Source organism: Nipponia nippon, unplaced genomic scaffold, assembly GCF_047370975.1.
Source record: "Nipponia nippon isolate SJK-2023a ecotype South Korea unplaced genomic scaffold, ASM4737097v1 scaffold_22, whole genome shotgun sequence".
In the NCBI taxonomy this organism is placed as follows: domain Eukaryota; kingdom Metazoa; phylum Chordata; class Aves; order Pelecaniformes; family Threskiornithidae; genus Nipponia; species Nipponia nippon.
Window position 1 is genome coordinate 7,423,310 of NW_028262339.1, and position 21,740 is coordinate 7,445,049.

The 21,740-nt window shown below is 40.1% G+C and overlaps 1 protein-coding gene across 1 annotated transcript; it reads left to right on the forward strand.

Annotated features, from left to right (window-relative positions):
- The first annotated feature begins 2,306 nt into the window (after positions 1-2,306).
- On the forward strand, positions 2,307-6,944 carry LOC148055465 (ras GTPase-activating protein 1-like). The gene is made up of 3 exons (XM_087760434.1): positions 2,307-2,380; positions 3,716-3,850; positions 5,875-6,944. The coding sequence occupies exons 1-3, from the start codon at positions 2,312-2,314 to the stop codon at positions 5,956-5,958; spliced, it is 288 nt and encodes a 95-aa protein (XP_087616560.1). The 5' UTR covers positions 2,307-2,311; the 3' UTR covers positions 5,959-6,944.
- The last annotated feature ends 14,796 nt before the right edge of the window (positions 6,945-21,740 follow it).

A 21,740-nucleotide genomic window follows, 5' to 3' on the forward strand; every position in this document is an offset into this window, starting at 1 on the left:
TATTGAGGTGCCCAAAACTGCACACAGTACTCGAGGTGGGAAGCCACACTCAGCGCAGTGTAGAGTGGGACAATCACCTTTCCTCGACTGGCTAGCTATGCTGTGGTTGATGCACCCCAGGACACGGTTGGCCCTTTTGGCTGCCAGGGCATACGTTGTTGACTCAACTTGCCATCAACCCAAACCCCCAGATCTCTTTCCATGGAGCTGCTCTCCAGCCTCTCGTCCCCCAATTTGTACATATAACCAGGATTAACTAGAGCACAAGTCTTATGAGGAGCAGCTGAGGGAGCTGGGGTTGTTTAGTCTGGAGAAGAGGGGAGGCTGAGGGGAGACCTTATCGCTGCTTTACAGCTACCTGAAAGGAGGTTGTAGCGAGGTGGGGGTCGGTCTCTTCTCCCAAGTAACAAGGGATAGGACGAGAGGAAAATGGGCCTCAAGCTGCGCCAGGGGAGGTTTAGGTTGGATATTAGGAAAAATTTCTTCACCGAAAGGGTAGTCAGGCACTGGAACAGGCTGCCCAGGGAAGTGTTTGAGTCCCCATCCCTGGAGGTATTTAAAAGATTTGTGTAGATGTGGTGCTTAGGGACATGGTTTAGTGGTGGCATGGCAGTGCTAGGTTAATGGTTGGACTTGGATGATCTTAAAGGTCTTTTCCAACCTAAACGATTCTTATGGTCTCTATGATTACCCTATCCAAGGTGGAGAATCCAGCACTTGCTCTTGTTAAATTTCATATGGTTGGGGATTGCCCAGCTCTCTAGTCTATCCAGATCTCTCTGTAAGGCCTCTCTGCCCTTGGAGGGAGTCCACAGCTCCCTCCTAGTTTAGTATCGTTGGCAAACTTACTTAATGTACATTCGATTCCTGCGTCCAGATCATTTACATAAAAACATTGTAAAGAGCACTGGCCCTAAAATTGGGCCCTGGAGAACCGGCACTAGTGACTGACCGCCAGCTTGATGCAACCCCATTTACTATAACCCTTTGAGCCCAACTCGTCAGCCAATTGCTCACCCAACGTATTATGGACTTGTCTAGCTGTGTGGTGGACATTTTATTCCAGAAGGATACTGTGAGAGACAGTATCAAAAGCTTTGCTAAAATCCAAAACCACCACATCTACTGGCTTCCGTTGGTCAACTAGATGAGTGGAGGAGTTGGAAAAGTGGGAGAGGAGAGGCAGCCAGCCATCCCTCCACAAAGAAAACATCTATGTGATGGTAAAATGGGTAAATTTTCTTTAGGAATATCCATATCAAAAAGACAACTGAGAAATGCTAGAGTAGAAATCTGTGATTTAGAAAGAATCCATTCAAGAAGGATGTGTCATCTGCCTTACATGGTAGATGATGGGAGCCGTTTTGCATTTCCATTGATTATTTGATGTCCAAATGGGGAGACATCTTTAAGTAATGATGGGCATGTCTCAGTACAGAACCTTGAAATACATTCCACATCCATGTTCTCTTTTATATATTATATGAAATAATTCACTTTCAAATTGAGACCAATTAGGACTAAACTTCCAGCCTGGATACAGAGTATTTTAATTCTGAAACAAATGAACAACTGCCAACCTCTGGGTCTCCCCCCACACACACACGCTTTTCTCTCTACTTATTCCTTAGACTGGTGTTTTCTGTTGGTACAGCATTTTGAAACACCCCTTTTATTTGTACTCATTTTCATATTGCTTGACATAATTTTGTAAATCAGTTTTACAAGTTGCACTAAAAAGCCTCAGCTTTTAATAAAGTTTCTATTGCATCACTAAAAGAATGCCAGCAACAATTGGTCTGTTCTGGTTCCCAAGTTGCAACATGGTTGAACAAGTCATTAAAAATCTGTTGACTTAAGCATAATGAAAGCAAGCGAGTTCAGGCTGCCATTATAAAGCCATTTGTCTGATACTCACAACTTGGAATGTAAGCATTAACGAAAGAACGAGAAGGAGGTGCTGTTTATGTCCTGAGATGTTACCTCTGAAAGTGTTTTTCTCCATTATATAGCTGCAATGAAAAAAAAGAAGTCCATCTTCAATATTTCAGAAATGTAAAATTTCATGTCACAATGCATATATAAACAATTTAAGAATCCATCTGGAATACAAAAAAGTGTAATCTTTTGTCTGGTTGTACACCAGTCATTATAAATTCACTTGAAAAATAAAATCACTCCAGATGACACATTTGTGTTTTGCAGTGTCATTTGTCTCTGATTACAATGTGTTCACTTCAGGTATGGGACTATTAAATTGGTATTGATTTGTTCTAACAACATACTTCTCAAAAATTACTAGGAGCCGTATATGGAGGGGGTAAATCCATTCATCAAGAGTAACAAACATCGCATGATCATGTTCTTAGATGAACTTGGGGTAAGTGGTTTAAAAAAAAATATTGGATAGCAATATTGTAAATTAAAATTCTTTACAGTTCTTGTTAACTAGCTCAAAAATGCATCAGCTTCCACACAATTTTGAATGCTTGTTACTGAAAAATTTTTCTTATGCGTGTTTAGGAACTGCAGATTGCTGGCCTGTCACACAGAATTAAAACCAATCAAATGTCCTGTTAGAAAGATTTCCTTATTCATTTAATACTGCTGTAGACATGAGATCTATTTCTGAGCTTCTCCCCGGAGGATTAGGGCTTTTGGCCAAAAATACCAATCTTTTAAAAAAATATTTTAAAACAAAAAAATTCTTATGTGTAATTTGTCATGTGGTTTTGACCCGAGATTGAAAAAATTGAAGTTTTAAAAAAATATTATGTTCCATTTTAGTTATACATTGCCAAATGTCTCTGCTGCATGAATTGTAGTTTAAAAGAAAATAATAATTGCAGTTCACTTTGAAATTGTTACTGTTTTGTGTATGATAGCTATAAGAAGAGTTAGGAGCTCATTTGCGTATATATGTATATGTTTAAACCAAGAATTTGTTTTAAAAATGAAGATGAAAGAAATGTGCCTAGCTTCCTGAATTGATCCATTAAAAGTGACCTAGAAGACATCTCAGACTATTTTGATAATCTATAAGAATGAGTGTTTTGAAGTGTGTCATTCAGGTGGATTGCCATATGTCACCTTTTTCTGGTTAAATGGCAACTTCTGCATATTATGATATACTGGGTTTTTTCTTTAAATGGCAGATTATGCATGAGGACTCAGAAAACTGTTGGGTTTTAAAATAACTAACTGATTAATCTACTGTTTTAATTATATTATTTTATTAGTGGATTTACTGACTTGATAGTTTGGGGGGTTTTTTGGTGTCCATTTTTGCTGCTGCTATTGTCTGATTTAAATTTAAAAAAAAGCAAACAACACCTAATGGATGGATCCCCCTCATTTGGGGGGAGGATATAATATGAATCCCTTTTCTCAGTGTCTTTCTGGCCAGCTCAGAGGTAGCATAGCAACATCAAACCTTTTAGTAGAACCCTCCTAGTAGGAATAGGAATTGCTATATATTTAGTAATCTCTCCATGTGAAATGTGTAACCATAATTAAAATAGATGCTCGTGGAGAGGAGGAAATATATAATTTGTATTAGATAACATGGACAGAAGACTTAATTGTGAAGAAAAACATTGCAGTACTTGTTTGCAGTATCAAAACAGCTGTTGGCGGGTCTGTAGAACTGTAATTTAATTTCTTATATGCCTGGCTACTCACCATTCTAAGTCTGCTCTCATAATTTTTGTTAAAGAATGTTCCTGAGCTTCCAGACACTACAGAGCACTCCAGAACTGACTTATCTCGTTATCTGGCAGCCTTGCATGAGATGTGTGTGGCACATTCAGATGAACTTCGGACACTCAGTAATGAGCGAGGTGTAATGCAGGTAAACTACAATGGTTAACAAAAATCACAGGTACAGATAGCATATCTTGAGCTATTGCTTAATATCGTGTTTCTTTTGTAATTTTTCTGTCCAGCAGTATGAGTGATAAATAATATGTACATTTCACCAGGAGGTTGCTAGTTGTAAAGTTAAAGAAGCTCAAAACTATGAACTAAGTATTTATACAACAAAACCAAAGATGTTTTAAAGCAGTGGGTTGGGGTTTTTTGGTTGTTTTTTTTGGTGGTTTTTTGTTTTGTTGGGTTTTTTTTTGGTTTGGTTTGGTTTGTTTTGTTTGGGTTTTTTCTTTTTTTCTTTTTTTTGTTTAATTTCCAGGTGAAGTTTTTAGTTTCTAGAGGAAGCCTAAACCCAAGAAATTACTGTCTCCTGACAGGCTCTAGTTTTAGGATCTAGTTCTAATTGAGAACTAAATAACTAAATTTAATTTCCTTCGCTTTCTATCACTACTTCATTTCTGCTTCCTGATTTATTACGTTTGTAAACAAACATGGCAAACTTCTCTAGCAAACACTATAAATGAGTGTTCTGTTCCAACTATTAAATTTCTATACAGCTTTTATGAAAACTTATTTTTTAAGAGGAAAAAATTCACATGACTTCATGCATTGTCTCAAAATACTACAAAAGTAATATACTTGCCTATGGTCTACTAATTATGATGAACTCAAGTCGGCAGTTCTACTTACTGAACAGTAATATGTTTATATGTTTTGGTATGCTTGACTAGTATACTGTGCTGTGCAGGAGATAATTTAAGTAGTCTTCCCTTTTAATGCTAATGATTTGGGGACAGGGGCAGTTGTACTATAGAAAGCCTTTTTGTTTACAGATGGTCTTCCTTAAATTTAATCAGTATCAGCTTAAACTATATATTTAATGACTCATTTTCAAGAGGTAGTTTTTAAAATAGTTTTTAATTTAATTGTTTCAAAATAACTTCTTGTAATCAGATTTCTTATTCTCATGGTTTAAAGACTGGGCTTCCTATATCCTGACTCTTTGAAGGCCTTAATTTAAACCCAGGTAGATGATAAATCTATATTTCTTTCTCCTGGCAGCAGATGTTACTCAAATAATGCATTTTTCAGCAGTAACATTTTTTAAATAAGGGGATTACTGGGAACTCTTATGGTGATTTTGCAAAAAGGTGAAAATATATTTGTATTTAATCATCTTTGGCAGAAGAAAGCTCAAGGAATTAAAAATGAGATAATGCTTCATTATAGCAGTTCAAAACGAATCCATTTTAATAACTACTACAATTTACCTCTTCAGTGGGATATGAGGGAAAAACCCAATCATGTTCAAGTTCACAATTCACTTACAGCTACTGCTAGTCTTGACAAAGAAAAAATGATGGCTAGTCTGGCAAGGCAGGATAGTAGAAGTTTGTAGTTGAACATAGTTCTACTTATAATGAAAAAATAATTGAACTCCTGACAGCGCGTTAGCAATACAATTTCTCAGCCTGTTTTATGTGTATGTTCAGTTGCATTTGGTTTAGTTTAATGACCAGGTTTTCAGAAAGTTAAAAGAGGGTAGTTCTGCTTGTGCAGAAGTGAATTGTATTATCACCTTTTTTTTTTGTCACCGGACTTTTTTTTCATTTTCTTGGCCCAGTTCTGCACTTTCACATGGGGAAAATACCCAAGAATGGACTTTTGGTTTACAGATTGTTTTTAACAGATAGGAGAACTCTCTTTCATTTTGAAACTCTCAGGTTAAGTTGGCAAGACTTAATGGGTCTCCATGGGTGCAGATAAATTTCATATTGCTGTTTTACAGTTGCCTTTTGAAGTAATGTCTTAGTGACTAGGGAATTGGAGCTGGGGGTGGGGTGGGGGGTGGGGTGTGGGGGTTAAATATATTTTAAACTACCTAATTCTAAGTCTGGTAGGTTAATGTTGAAGATGCTTCTCAAGCAAGATGGGTTTTGGGTTTTTTTTAGTTGCTAATGTAGGGTTGTACTGGGGTTTTTTGTTTGTTTTTGTTTTTTTCTGCAGCATGTTCTTAAGAAGCTGTTGGCTATTACAGAACTGCTTCAACAAAAACAAAATCAATATTCAGTGTCTAATAACATCAGGTAGCAGCCCTCTACCTGAATTCTGCGTGGATCCAGCATGTCTAACATGGCAACTCACAGAAGTATCACTTTTTTTGCTCTTGCCAAAAATAGCACACCCTATCACATTCCCAGTGATGTGTGAACTATGCAAAAAGAAAACAAAGATTCTGTTAGTGAATGATTGTACCAGCAGATTTTTAAACTATCTGTGCAGGATATTTGCACTTTTTTCCACTTGAAACCAGTTTTTACAGTCTCTGAGCCTTGGTGTACAGTTTACCTTCCGCAAAGAAAATGCTGTGACTGTCTTGAACTTTGAAAATTATTTTCAACACCTGCAGTTGTCAAAGCTTTTCTGTCTTGTTGGAAAAGAATTATCAACTGACAAGGAAAGAAATGCATTGTTTTGACAGCTACATGTAACTGGATAACATTTCTTACTGTAATTTCTGACTGGTTACAATTATTATGACTTTGACTGTTTCAACCACTCGAACTTGTATTTACAATTTCCAGAGTTTGATGGTTATGGTAAGAACAATCTTTCCTGTATACTTTTTATACCATGTTCTTTCTCTTGCTGGAATCATGTCAAAAGAATATGCAGAAGGGATCTTGTCAGCTTTATTCTTTAATGTGCCAATGATTCAGTCTAAATAATTCTTCCATCAAGGACTGTGTATCCATCCAGGTAAATCACAATGCTTTTGTAAAATGTTTACAACAGTGATTAATTAGAATTCAGTAAATTTATTATCACTGTATCAGATATGCATGCATCCATTAAACCATTTTATAAAATATGTATTGGTTGGTCTTGTGTGTAATGTAAGGCTACCACGAATCTTATTTTTAAACCTGAAAAATGAGTTTTTAAAATAATCAAGCTGTCAATAGACTCTTTATGGAAACTGGCTAACTTTGGGTGCAAGTAATAGAACACTGTAAAAATGAAATTTGGATAACAGATATGGTTGGCTATTTATCTACTATGTATAAAATGCATTGATAAAAATGACTGTAGGTAAATCTCAAAGTTGCATTTAGGTATGTATATTAAAAAATTGACACCACTACTTATTTCCTAAAACAGTGTGTGAAAATTAATGTTGTGGTTTACCCACCCCCCCCACCCCACCCCACCCCCCCGCAAAGCAGGACGGGAGAGAACAAGGAAGAGCAAAAGCAAGAAAACTCAGGGGTTGAGAAAGGAAAGATGAAGAAAAGAAAAACAGAACAAGTGATGCAAAGGCAATCACTCACCACCTCCCAGAAGCAGACTGATGTCCAGCCAGTCTCTGAACAACAGCTACCTTCCCCCCCAAAAAAACCCCTTCCCTCCACTTTTATTGCTGATCATGACATTATATGGAATGGAATATCCCTTTGGCCAGTTCAGGTCAGCTGTCCCAGCTGTGTCCCCTCCAAATTTCCTGCTCACTCCCTAGCCTACTCCTCGGTGGGGCAGAGTGGGAAAAACAGAAAGCCTGGACACTGTGCTAACACTGTTCAGCAATAGCCAAAACACTGGTGTGTTGTCAAGATTGTTGCAGTCACAAATCCAAATCACAGCACCATATGGGCTGCTATGAAGAAAGTTAACTTCATCCCAGACAGATCCAGTACAATGAAATACTTCAACCTAGCTTTGGACAGCATATAACTACTTGAAGTTTTGGGGTTTTTTAATTATTCTCAGCAGTCCTCATGTACATTAGTCACAGTAATCTAGTCTAAGATTATAGCTGCAGGATCAGCAGTTGCAGCAACAGGTTAAGTAACACAACTATGATTATGTCCCATACTGTAGATGCTGCAGTCTCTTTTTAACAGTACATTTTGAGAAGAATGTTGGGAATGCTGAAAACGTTATAAGCAAGGTTGTTTTCTTTCAGTTAGTTCAATGACAAGCTTTGGAAGAAGGCAGCACATCCTGCTCTAAAGCACTTAAGGTTTTATTAACCTTAAGGTTCTATTAACGTTCTATGAACCTTAAGCACTGCCCTCAGGGACAAAGGAGCTGAACAGAGCTGGCAGCTCTTGCAAGAGCTCTCAATTCCCACATGTAGGAAATTGGGCAAGGAAGGCAGGAGATCAAACTAAAGTGTAAGAAGGAAATGCACAGGCAGTAGAAGCAGGGACGTGTATCCTGGAAAGAATATAGGGACCCTGCCCAGATATGTAGGGATGGGTAAGGCACGGTTGGAGCTGAACTTGGCAAGGGATGCAAAGAATAATTAGAAGGACTTCTACAGGTATGTTGACCAGAAAAGGAAGATTAAAGAAAACGTACCCCCCCCAATAAATGAGACATGGGATCTGGTGACAATCCACATGGAGAAGGCTGAGGTACTCAACAATTTTTTTGCCTGTTTTCAATGGTAATCTCTCTTCCCACATCTCTCAAGCCCTTGAACCTCAGGGCAGGGACTGGAGGAATGAAGTCCTTCTCATCGTAGGAGAAGATCAGGGTCGAGACCACCTGAGGAACACGAACATACAGAAGCCCATGGGACCTGATGAGATGCATCCCAGGGTCCTGAGGGAATTGGCTGATGTAGCTGCCAAGCCGCTCTCCATCATATTTGAAAAGTCATGGCAGTCAGGTGAAGCCCCCAGTGACTGGAAAAAAGGGAAACATCACACCCATTTTTAAAAAGGGTAGAAAGGAGGACCCTGGGAACTACCGACCAGTCAGCCTCGCCTCCGTGCATGGTAAGATCATGGAGCGGATCCTCCTGGAAGACATGTCAAAGCATATGGAAGACAGGGAGATGATTAGAGACAGCCAACATGGCTTCTCCAAGGGCAAATCCTGCCTGACTAATCTGGTGGCCTTCTATGATGGAGGGACTGCATCAGCAGACAAGGCAAGAGCTACGGATGTTATCTACCTGGACTTCTGTAAGGCCTTTGATACGGTCCCCCACAATATCCTTCTCTCTAAATTGGAGGGACCTTGACAGGCTTGAGGAGTGGGGCCGGGCCATGTGAACCTCATGAAGTTCAACAAGGCCAAGTGCAAGGGCCTGCACCTGGGTCAGGGCAATCCCCAGTGTCAATGCAGACTGGGGGATGAAGGGATTGAGAGCAGCCCTGCAGAGAAGGACTTGGGGGTACTGGGGGATGAAAAATTGGACATGAGCCGGCAATGTGCGCTTGCAGCCCAGAAAGCCAATCGTATCCTGGGCTGCATACAAAGAAGCGTGGCCAGCAGGTCGAGGGAGGTGATTCTGCCCCTCTACTCTGCTCTGAGTGAGACCCCACCTGGAGTGCTGCATCCAACTCTGGAGTCCCCAGTACAAGAAAGACATGGACCTGTTGGAGCGGGTCCAGAGGAAGGGCCACGAGAATGATCAGAGGGCTGGAACACCTCTCCTATGAAGAAAGGCTGAGAGAGCTGGGGTTGTTCAGCCTGGAGAAGAGAAGGCTCTGGGGAGACCTTATTGTGGCCTTTCAATACTTAAAGGGGGCTTATAAGAAAGATGGAGAGAGACTTTTTACCAGGGCCTGTAGTGACAGGACAAAGGGCAACAGCTTTAAACTGAAAGAGGGTATGTTTAGATTGGACATAACAAAGACATTTTTTACTATGTGGGTGGTGGGACATTGAAACAGGTTGCCCAGAGAACTTGTGGATGCCCCCTCCCTGGAAGTGTGCAAGGCCAGTTTGGATGGGGCTTTGAGCAACCTGATCTACTGAAAGATGTCCCTGCCCACAGTGGTGGAATTGAACTAGATGATCTTTAAAGGTCCCTTCCAACCCAAACCATTCTATGATTCTATTACCAGATCTGTCACCTCCTTAGATTTATCCAGTTTGCTAAATAGCAAGTTTGACATTAGCTACTGCTATGCTCTAATCTTAAACTGTTTCTAAACCAAAACTCTCCCCTCGGTGGCAGATTTATAAAAGCAAGCATTTCAAATTTATGTTTGACTTTAAATTGATGAGGTTTTGGAATGGAACTACATCTACTTACTTTAGCAATGTCTAACGCTTTATTGTAAGATATTTCAACCGACAGAACAAATACCTCACAATACAGAGTAAGGAACCTGTGGTAAGCTTTGAGAGTTCAGTTAACACTTGCCACTGAAAAGTAGGTAGCCTGAGTAGGTCTGAATTGCAGTGGTTAAGATTCCATCTTCGTTCAAGGTTATAGTGAATCCACAAGATCATCATCAGTCTATTCTTTCTAATATAAGGAAAAAAGCCATACCTTGAGCTGTGTGTGCAGTTGTGCAGTTGGTATGTTTTACAGTGAGGGGGACCAGGCTATACATAACTACAGGTACACGGTACTGCTGCAGTGTCAAATTAACTTCTATTATGCATGCCAGTTGAGAATTTAAGTAACACACACAGCTATCTTTTCATGTTGGTCTCTTTCAACTGTATCTACTATTGGTAACAGATTTAAATAGCAAGTCTAAACTTTTTTTAACCTTAGTTTAAAAAAAAAAAAGTGATTTGTCATGTCCACATTATTTGATATATTTGTCTGCCAGGACACTTCTGGAGGAAAAAGCACAGACCAGAGACAGTGGTTACTTGCGTTACACACTCCATTCTACTTCTGACAACCAACAGTGACAATCTTAGTTAACTTATAAGACTAGCTCAAACTAGAAATCAAAATTACCACAACTCATACACAGAATTTACTTGAGATAAAATGCATATTCATTAAGTACATCATGAGAGGTTGAAAGGAAACCTGACCTCTAATACAATGGACAACAATCGCTCAACAACCTGAGAAGATATTTTCTTTCTTCAGCCTCCGCACAGTCTAGATTTGTGCTCAGACTTTCTCGCATTGCTAAATATGAGTACAGCACAAAGAGTTTCTTCAGGCTTTCCCTAGTTTGTTGCAAGACTCCAATTATGCTTTTCTTCCTGGGATCATTAAAAATGTCTCCTGCCCCTTCAGCAATATTACCCACTGTATTCAGTGTCTTTTGCAGGGGAAAAAAACAAGTAAATGCATCAGAGGGAAGATTTTATTTTTAGTTAATGCTGACTAATCCCAGAAAACCTCCTGGATCCAGTCCAAATTTTTGCTTCTGCAAACATGCCATAAAGAAATAAAAAACAAACAAACAAACAAACAAAAAACCCCAAACTTTTGACCTCTTTATGCCCAGGATTTAGTATGCAGTGGCAGTATTCCGTGAACAGACTAGAGCCTAGAAAAACATTTTAACTGGTGTTGACTAAGCACTTTAAGGTTAAACCCAGTTACCTATGCCTACTCTAAAAGTCACACAGTCCCAATCATTTTAGCAGCCCTTTTTCATCACCTCTTTGAGGTTTAGCTCATCTGTCTTCATTATTGAGAACTGTGCACAGAATTCCAGAACTCATATTGGGACCTTTTAATAATAGCTTGCCCTTTTTATGGCTTCATTACTTTGGCAGCTTAGTCATCTACACTCAGCCAGTACCCTGTGGATTCCTTCTATCATTTCCCATTTGATCTCTCCACACCACTTATGGTCTTTGTATTGGTGTTAACTAACAACTTCATCTATAAACTGGTAAATCCCCCAAAAGATGTTATAAGTGGATTAGAACTGATTGTGCACTTATATATAATTATACCCTAACTAATTACAGCTATAAATATCAATATCAGCTATCTAGAGCATTAGTGAAGCCTCAAGGTGTAAACAGTGCACAGGTACTATAAGCTTTCAGAAAAAATTAAGCTCAATTTTCCTTTCTGTACATGAATTGGCCAGCTCAAATCTGATCCTGCATATGATAATTACTCAAAAATGAAACTGCATAAGTACATACTCTTAGCATTTCAGATGCATTCATATTATTTTTAAAAATCCTAAAGTTTCTAGAGCTGTTTATTATATAAGAGCTGAGCTGAGCTGAGCTGAGCTGAGCAGAGAAGAGAAGAGAAGAGAAGAGAAGAGAAGAGAAGAGAAAAGAGTTCAGTTGGAAGGGGCCTACAATGATCATCTAGTCCAACTGCCTGACCACTTCAGGGCTGACCAAAAGTTAAAGCATGTTATTAAGGGCATTGTCCAAATGCCTCTTAAACACTGACAGGCATGGGGCATCGACCACCTCTCTAGGAAGCCTGTTCCAGTGTCTGACCACCCTCTCGGTAAAGAAATGCTTCCTAACGTCAAGTCTGAATGTCTCCTGACACAGGTTTGAGCCATTCCCACACATCCTGTCACTGGATTCCAGGGAGAAGAGATCAGCACCTCCCTCTCCACTTCCCCTCCTCAGGAAGCTGTAGAGAGCAATGAGGTCGCCCCTCAGCCTCCTTCTCTCCAAACTAGACTAACCCAGAGTCCTTAGCTGCTCCTCATAGGACGTGCCTTCCAGCCCTTTCACCAGCTTTGTTGCCCTCCTCTGGACACATTCAAGGACCTTAACATCCTTCTTAAATTGTGGGGCCCAGAACTGCACACAATACTCAAGGTGAGGCTGCACCAATGATAAATACAGAGGGATAATCGCCTCTTTTGACAGGCTGCTTATACTGTGTTTGATGCACCCCAGGATGCGGTTTGCCCTCTTGGCTGCCAGGGCACATGGCTGACTCATATTGAGCCTCCTGTCAACCAGCACCCCCAGAATCCTTTCTGCAGGGCTGCTCTCCAGCCACTCCTCTCCCAATTTACACTTGCGCCAGGTGCAGAATCTTGCCCCTCGAGAGAGTCAACAGCACCTCCCAGTTTAGTACCCTCAGCAGACTTGCTAATGGTGCATTCAACTCCTACATCCAGATCATGGATAAAAATATTGATTGGAACTGGCCCTAGGATTGAGCCCTGAGCAACACCGCTGGTGACTGGTTGCCATCCAGATGTAGCCCCATTCACCACAACCCTTTGAGCCCTGCCCTTCAGCCAGTTCTTCACCCAGCGCACCGTGAACCTGCTCATCTCGCAGTTGGACAACTTGTGCAGAAGGATGCTGTGAGGGACAGTATCAAAAGCCTTACTAAAATCCAGAAAAACTACATCCACCACCTTCCCGCTCCTTCGGTTCTCTGGGATGAATCCCATCAGGCCCCATGGACTTGTGAACATTCAGCTGATACAGCTGGTCCCTTACAGTTTCAGTGTCCACAAATGGAAAGCCACTGTTCCTGCAGTCGTGGTCCTCCAGCTCAGAGGACCGGGCAGCCCAAGGTCGATCAGTATTATTAAAGACTGAGGGGGGGAAAAAAAGCATTGAATGCCTCCGCTTTTTCTTCATCCCTATTTGTCAGGTGACCATCTTCAACAAGTATCGGTCCAATGTTTTCCTTAGACCTCCTCTTGCTGTTAACGTACTCAAAAAGCCTTTCTTGTTGTCTGACACAATGCTGGCCAGTTTCAGCTCTAGTTGAGCTTTGGCCTTTCGTGTCTTCTCCCTGCATATGCGAACCAGGGCTCTGTAATCTTCCTGCAAAGCCTGACCTCGCTTCCAGAGATCGTACCATTTCTTTTTCCTCCTGAGTTCCAAGAGGGGTTCCCTGTTCAGACAAGCTGGTCTTCTGCCCCACTTGCTTGACTTGCGGCACAATGGGCTTGCCTGCTCCTGTGCTTCTAAAAGGTGGTTCTTAAAGACTCACCAGCACTCGTGTTCCCCTAAGCCCTCAAAAGCAGATTCCCAGGGGACACTGCTAACTAGCTCCCTGAGTAGCTTAAAGTTTGCTCTCCTGAAATCCAGGGTAGCAACTCTGCTGACCTTTTTCTGATTACACAGAAAATTTAAACTCAACCGTTTCATGATCACTGTGGCCAAGACAGCCACCTACCATCACATCTCCCACGAGTCCTTCTCCATTCACAAACATCAAGTCTAGGAGGGCACCTTTCCTAGTTGGCTCACTGAGTACTTGTGACAAGAAGTTATATCTTCCACAAGCTTCAGGAATTTCCCAGACTTGCTTGTCACAGCAGTATGGTATTCCCAGTTGATGCCTGGGAAGTTGAAATCTCCCATAAGGACCAGGGCTACCGATCCAGAGATTTCTCCTAATTGCCTGTAGAATAACTCATCAGTGCTATCATCCTGGCTGGGCAATCGGTAGTAGACACCCACTACGACATCTGCTTTGTTTTCCATCCCCCTAATCCTCACCCAGAGGCTCTCAACCACATCATCCCTAACTGTAAGGGCTGTGCAATCAAACCTCTCCCTTACACACGGTGCAACTCCTCCACCTTGCCTGCCCTGCCTATCCCCCCTGAACAGCCTGTAGGCCTCCATCCCAGCACTCCACACCCGAGTTGGAGTTGTGGTCAATAAATTCTCAGTGAGACAGGAGCTGAAGAATGAATTTGGGCTCATATTCTAAACCCTTCCATAGGAATTGGGAGGCTTATATCCAGACACTGAAGTTTAGCCAGAATTATTCAATGTAGGTCAAACCCCATGTGCAATGGAATTACAATATATTTCACTTGCCATACAATCATTGATTGAATAAGTGATAAACTGATGGAAATTTATTTCTAAACATGAAAAAGGAAAACAATATTAAAAATCATCAGGGTGATTACAGTATATTTGTGGGATTTTTGTTTATAAAAACCTCTCTCTCAAATGTATATTAACTAAGCTGTAATGTAAAAATGCCAGCAATTATTCTGATGTCGTAGTGGGTGTCTACTACCGATCGCCCAGCCAGGATGATAGCACTGATGAGTTATTCTACAGGCAATTAGGAGAAATCTCTGGATCGGTAGCCCTGGTCCTTATGGGAGATTTCAACTTCCCAGGCATCAACTGGGAATACCATACTGCTGTGACAAGCAAGTCTGGGAAATTCCTGAAGCTTGTGGAAGATATAACTTCTTGTCACAAGTACTCAGTGAGCCAACTAGGAAAGGTGCCCTCCTAGACTTGATGTTTGTGAATGGAGAAGGACTCGTGGGAGATGTGATGGTAGGTGGCTGTCTTGGCCACAGTGATCATGAAACGGTTGAGTTTAAATTTTCTGTGTAATCAGAAAAAAGGTCAGCAGAGTTGCTACCCTGGATTTCAGGAGAGCAAACTTTAAGCTACTCAGGGAGCTAGTTAGCAGTGTCCCCTGGGAATCTGCTTTTGAGGGCTTAGGGGGTCCATGAGTGCTGGTCAGCTTTTAAGAACCACCTTTTAAAAGCACAGGAGCAGGCAATTTAAAGAATGAAAAGAAGAATGATTGCATATAATGTAACATTCATGTAATAGATTATGTATTACTTTAATATTATATAACATGTATAATGTTTGAAATATATTTTCAGAATATAACACAAAATTTAAAAACATTAGAAGGAAGTCACGAAATTTTGTATGCAAACATATGAATCCAAAAAACAATACATTTATTTGTGCTATGTATGGTACTAGACTGCAGAGGGCTGCAAAGTTGACCATGAAGTGGAAAGCTCTTTTACATAAATGCTCCTCCTCCTCATTGTCTTGTCACTCAGAATGCCTGAATGAAATTAGCATTTTAATCCTTGCCAATATTTGGGTAATGAATATGAGCTTCTCCAAAGTTCTTCCTTTCAAAAGATGGTATATGTGCCTTGATAATAGCTAACGTAAATGTGTAGAAAGAGGAGCCTTGACCTAGAAATGTTCTGGGTTTTTTGGAAGGCGTTGTTTCTCTGCTCCTTTTGCAAGTTTCTCACCCTTTCTTTATTTTAGTAAGTTTTCAGGTGACTGTTCCAGCAAATCTCTCTCCTGTAGTTTTAAGTATATAACTTCCCTAACAGTAGCACTACAGTTCTGGTTTAACCCTGTCCAGAAGCTAAGCACCACAAAGCTGCTCACTCCCCCACCCAGAGGGATGGGGAAGAGAATCGGAAGGGTAAAAATGCGAAAACTTGTAGGTTGAGATAAAGACGGTTTAGTAAGTAAAGCAAAAGCTGCACATGCAAGCAAAGCAAAATAAAGAATTAATTCACTACTTCCCATTGGCAGGCAGATGTTTAACCATTTCCAGGAAAGCAGGGCTCCATTACGCACAATGGTTACTTGGGAAGTCAGACACCATAACTCTGATTGCCCCCCCTTCCTTCTTCTTTCCCGCAGCTTTTATTGTTGAGCACAGCGTCATATGATATGGAATATTCCTTTGGTCAGTTGGGGTCAGCTGTCCCAGCTGCGTCCCCTTCCAACTTCTTGCTCACCCCCAGCCTACTCGCTGGCGGGGCAGTCTGAGAAGCAGAAAAGGCCTTGATGCTGTGTAAGCACTGTTCAGCAAAAACTAAAACATCCCTATGTTATCAACACTATTTCCATCACAAATCCAAAACATAGCCCCATAGTAGCTACTATGAAGAAAATTAGCTCTATCCCAGCCAAAACCAATACAACTACCAAATCTCCTCATGTTCCTTCTGAATAACTAAACTGCTCGTATACTTTGTTTTATATTTATATACTTGCTCCAAGATAAATGTTGAAAAATATGTCTCTCCTAGAAGTTAGAAAGAATATTTGATTTCTATACAGTATATAATGTGATGGGCTCATTTTTAAACAGGAGGTGTAAAAGGGAGCTATATATCAACTGCTAAGGTACAGTTTAAGCAGGGTATTTTTAACATCAGCATTTTCCTTCTTATTCTGCTTTAGTATACACTTCTGCCTTAGGTAATTTACATAAACATACATAGTCTATGAATAATGCATACGACATTTTAAATGAAGGGCTTCCAGCTCCCACAGTGCAGTAGCGTACACAACAATTTGATTGGCTCTGCTCTGTTTTCATTACTGGCAATTTCTGGGAACACAAAAAAGGTTGAAAAGGCTGACAGGAATGTACAATATTTACTTTGTGAGAAATATTTGTAGTCTTTTCAATACAGTAATACAATTGTGTTGCAAAGTTTTGCCTTTGATTGTTGTTCCTCGATTTTTTTTTTTTTTCTGGGAAGAATGCATTAAAAGGTCTGTGATTGCTCTTTTGTAGATCCAGTCAGATCTGTGATTTTTTTTTTTTTTTTAAAAGGATACTGCTGGATTTGTTCCCTATTTGCATAAATTTGAGCACAAGCTATAAAAAAGTAAAGAACCATCAGATTTCTTAAGGTCTCTCAATTAAACTTAAAGTAACAAGGCAATGCCAAGGAGCAGCTGAAGTAGTGAACTATCTTTCCATACAGAAATTAAAATAAAAGTTTTTCGTTGTAGTGAGAGACTAATTTGTGCCAGAACTTAGCACTAGTGTCTAAAGTAAACGAAGCCTTAGGCTGTATGAATTGTACTTTAACCTTGGTTTTTATCTATGGAAATGTAACCCGTAGGTAAGGAAGTGTAAGTAGACCTTTAATTACAGGATATTCTGTAACAAAAGATAAGGAAATGTCTCAAGACACAGACAAAAAGGGTGCCTGGAGGCTGTGAGAGCAAATCAGAAGAAGAGAAGACCCCAGACTCCGTGAACAGGATTGGATGAGCAGAAGTGCCATCAAGAAATCAAGCGTCCTATAGAGACTATAAAATCCAGTAACAATCGACAGGCGGGGTCCCTCTTCGGAGGCACCCAGCTCGAGCTGTAACTACTATTGCATATTAAACATAGTAGAAGAAGGAACTCTGTCTGATTTTTTTATTAAAGTGGAACCTAGGGACGAGCCCTGTTGAGGTGACATCCGCATAATTCCTACCATGGTCTAGGTGGTGGCTGCATAATTCCTACCATGGTCTAGGTGGTGACTGTATAATTCCTACAGCATTAGTATTTTAGATTTTTTTTCAGGAGAATCAAATGACTTCTAAACTGTACATGCATCGTTTACATTTGGGTCAGTCTGATGTTGTTACAGCATATAGATTAACCTTACCTTAAATTGTCATATGTATTTTTAACAGAGAACAAAGATGCTGTACTAATGAAATAACATGCACAAAGGTTTTTCTTCTATCATCTTAGCAATGTCTTAGTCATGTCACTGCATTTATGCAGAAACAAAATAAATTCTTTCTCTTCCTCTCTCTCCCTAAGAATTGTCATTTATTAAATGTTTTGGGGTCCTAAAAAATGATGCTGCTCATGATTATGATTTGACTAGTAATTTTTCAAGTTTTTCAAGCATGTTGACAGAAGCAAAATATATTTTTTGTGAAATAAAATGAAGGTCAGTAGGCCAGCCTGACTGTGCACCTTTAATCAACTTCAGTCTGATCCAGATTTACATACAAACAGAAGTTTGTTTTAGAAAATTTTATATCTATAAATGACTTGACAAAACTTTTCTGAACTCTTTCAATATTATGGCGAAGTATCCAAGGTTGCTATAGCAAGTAGTTTCACAAAGTGTTTAACTGGCTCTGTAGATTATTACGTCATGTAGAAATACTCGCTGTTAGCTGTGATTAATATTTTTAATAGCTGAGGATACTGTTATTTCACCATCTGCTGCTTACATTAATCATTCTGTAAATTAATTGGTTTTAGCTGCCTACAGGACATCGCATCTAAGCAACCAAAACACTGTGCTAAAATGTTGCCCTTTTTTCTCTTTTTAACAAGGATATCTGAACTTCGTCAAGCAGTTAGTATTTCAAGTCCATATCAGCTTGTTTGAGACAGGTTACCTGGGCAAAAATTTTTTTTCATACTCCTGATCTGACCAAGACAAATAAATGAATGAATGAATGAATAAACAAATAAAACTGCTGAGGTGTAAATAACCCATATAACGGCAAGGCAAAAATCAGTGCCTGCTCTTCCACACTTCCTCAGGGGCACAGAATTGCATCAAGGGAACAGAGGTAAATCAGGAGGAAGGTAAGACCATAGCTATTTTCCACTTGCACAAAGCTCAACTGTACAGAGTGATAAGCTGTCTGCACAGGGGAAGCTGGTAGGAAATATGCAGTCTCCAAGGACTTCCAGTCTGCAAGACAAACTCTGGCTTACACAAATATGTCTTCTACGCGTGCTCTTGTATTTTGCTGTTTTGAAAACAAATTCTAAGATGTTGCTATTAAACAGTTGAAAATATTTAAAAGGAAGTGCTTCTTTCGATTTCCCTGCAAAATCCTAGTGCAGGATTATGTTTCGATTCTGTGATAATATCAATTCTATCATAAACACATACACAAATGTCCATAAAAACTATTTACCCAGCTGCTAAACTTTTAAACACCTTCCATGTTGCTAATCACCACAGAACAGAAGCTTTTTTCGAGAACCATGCAAATGTCTGGGATGAAATTCTGAGCCAGTGAACCTGCCAGGTTGCATGGTTCATTGCAAACTAAAAATTCAGATCATTTTTCTCTACGATTCACAAACCCAGGCCCTCTTTTTAGTGCACTTTGAACTAAAACAGCTTTTGATGAGATTTTTTTTTTTTGTTGTGATTAAATTTGGTGGAAAGATAGAAAGTTAAGGTTGGGGGAGGGGGGGTGTTTGGTTTTTTTTTTAGTTTGAGGAGCAAGAGAAGGCAATTCATGTGCAGTGACAACAAAGAATAATTCTAAATGAAAAGACAGAAGAAAAACCTTTTTGGTTTGCTCAGCTGTGATCTTCCCACAACTACTTTAAATTTAATACAGTGGCATCCTAATCAAGATGCCCTGGCAGATGGCCCTTTGTCTCCATTAAGAAGAATACTTGATTAATTGAAGATGTAACTTGAATAATAATTTTCTTTGGGAACATACAGTGCCCATCAAATGACTGAGAGACTCTGAAGCCAATTCCTCTGCAGGTGTAAGTCAGAACAGCTCTGCTAAAACCAGCAGAAGCTTCTGAACCTGAAGCTGTGCTTCGTGAAATTGGAAACCAGCATATCTGCATGCAAATAAATACAACTTAGTGTAGACCCTGAGCCTCAAAAGTATTTGGGCATCTGGATCCTATTTAAGCAGTGAACTCCAACTGATTTCAGTTGGGCCAATCAGATTATCTAGGGTAACTGATATATCTGTCACAGCAACTTGTGATGTGCAGCTGAGTTGAAATGAACAACTCACATGCAGGTATGAATGTTTGTTACACTTATTGTGCATTGAAGAAGCCTAAGCAGTGGATGAAAACTTTCATCAAGAAAGCAAAGAAAAGGAATTGGTGAACTGTGGAGACACCAGAAACTTGTAAATGCCACTATGTCACTAGAGCATGCCCCTGATGTAGGGAGCAGTTGTGTTTATTTCATAGTGATCACTGAAAATAAGAATTTAATTTAAACTTATTCCTTTGTCATAAAAACTTTATGATATAGTACCAGTAAATAATCTTAACAAGATTGTTTTCCTTTAAAAACACTGTATCTTGGGAAGTATTCACCAACTGGAATGTACAAAACACTTTCTGACTTAAGCGGTTGCTCAACATCCTACAAAAGAGTTCACTCCCATCCGAAGTAGGTCATAATACCATCCTAATCCCATCTACTTTCTGTATACTTGATACTGATCCGTCATGTCTCAGCTCCATCCTGTCAAGATACACATCAATCACCAAATAAAAAATGAAAACATCTCATTTTGATGTTGAATGCCTACAACTATTTTTCCTCTTTTTCTATAATTATGAGGATTCTGAGTTTTTTTAGTCTTTGCCTTTAGAAGTAGATTATTCAGTGTGTGACATTTTAGCATCTGTGCAATTATTTCCATTGTTGGCATATTGCACTGGCGTCAAAGTGGTTTTGCACCATTAACATTAGAGTTGGTGGCAGGGACACAGGATTTGGATCTGGAGCAGATCTGAATGCTAAACAGCTCTGTGTTGTATTGTGTTGGGATTCCGGACTGTGAATTGGGGTGGAAGCAGTTTTAGTGCAGAGGAAATAGTTATATCCAAGCTAATAGAGGGCAGGCAAACTCATGCTGTTGAAAAACCTTACCCTCAGAAAGGCCTTTTTCCTTTCCATCCCACACAGTAAAACCTTATTATCACTAACGTGGAAAGAAAGTTAAAAAAACCACAAAAATGGAACACTAATCCTAAATCAGGTTTTACCATGAATGCCAGTGAGAGGTGTGAGAAATTCCATGAAGTCTTCAATAAATTTTGCTAACAGTTCAATGCTGAAGGTGTGCAGCCATTACCATCTGGGGAAGGGGGGATTTGCAGGGAGCAAACTTTACACTGTATAAGCTAGCTACTTTGCTCAGACAGCTAAAGGAAATAGTACAGGAAATACAGATAAAAACTAAATTCAAAACATAGATCAGCGATGTGCAGCGATGATAGAACCAGACAAGTGCAGCGGTGATGGAACCAGAACCGGCTTCAGCATGCAACAATCCAACACCACACACCATCTCTCCTGCCCTGAAAGACTGTTATGACAGATGGAATCCAAAGTCATGGACTGATTGAACTCAACGGACATTTTAGAGGTATGGCCTATGGACTAAGGGAATAATATCTGTGTGTATATATAAAAAGACAGACAAAGCGGTAGTGATCAACTGGAATGTATTGGAAAGGGCAGGACCTGGACATGACGTAGATGGTATGGAATAAGGGGTGGATATTGTCCTGGTTTCGGCTGGGCTAGAGTTAATTTTCTTCCTAGTAGCTGGTATAGTGCTGTGTTTTGGATTTAGGATGAGAAAAATGTTGATAACACACTGATGTTTTAGTTGTTGCTGAGTAGTGCTTACACTAGTCAAGGACTTTTCAGCTTCTCATACTGCCCTGCCAGCGAGGAGGCTGGAGGTGCACAAGAAGCTGGGAGGGGACACAGCCAGGACAGCTGACCCAGACTGGCCAAAGGGATACTCCATACCATATGACGTCATGCTGAACAAAAAAACTGGGGGGAGTTGACCGGAGGGGCACGGCCGCTGCTCGGGAACTGGCTGGGCATTGGTCGGTC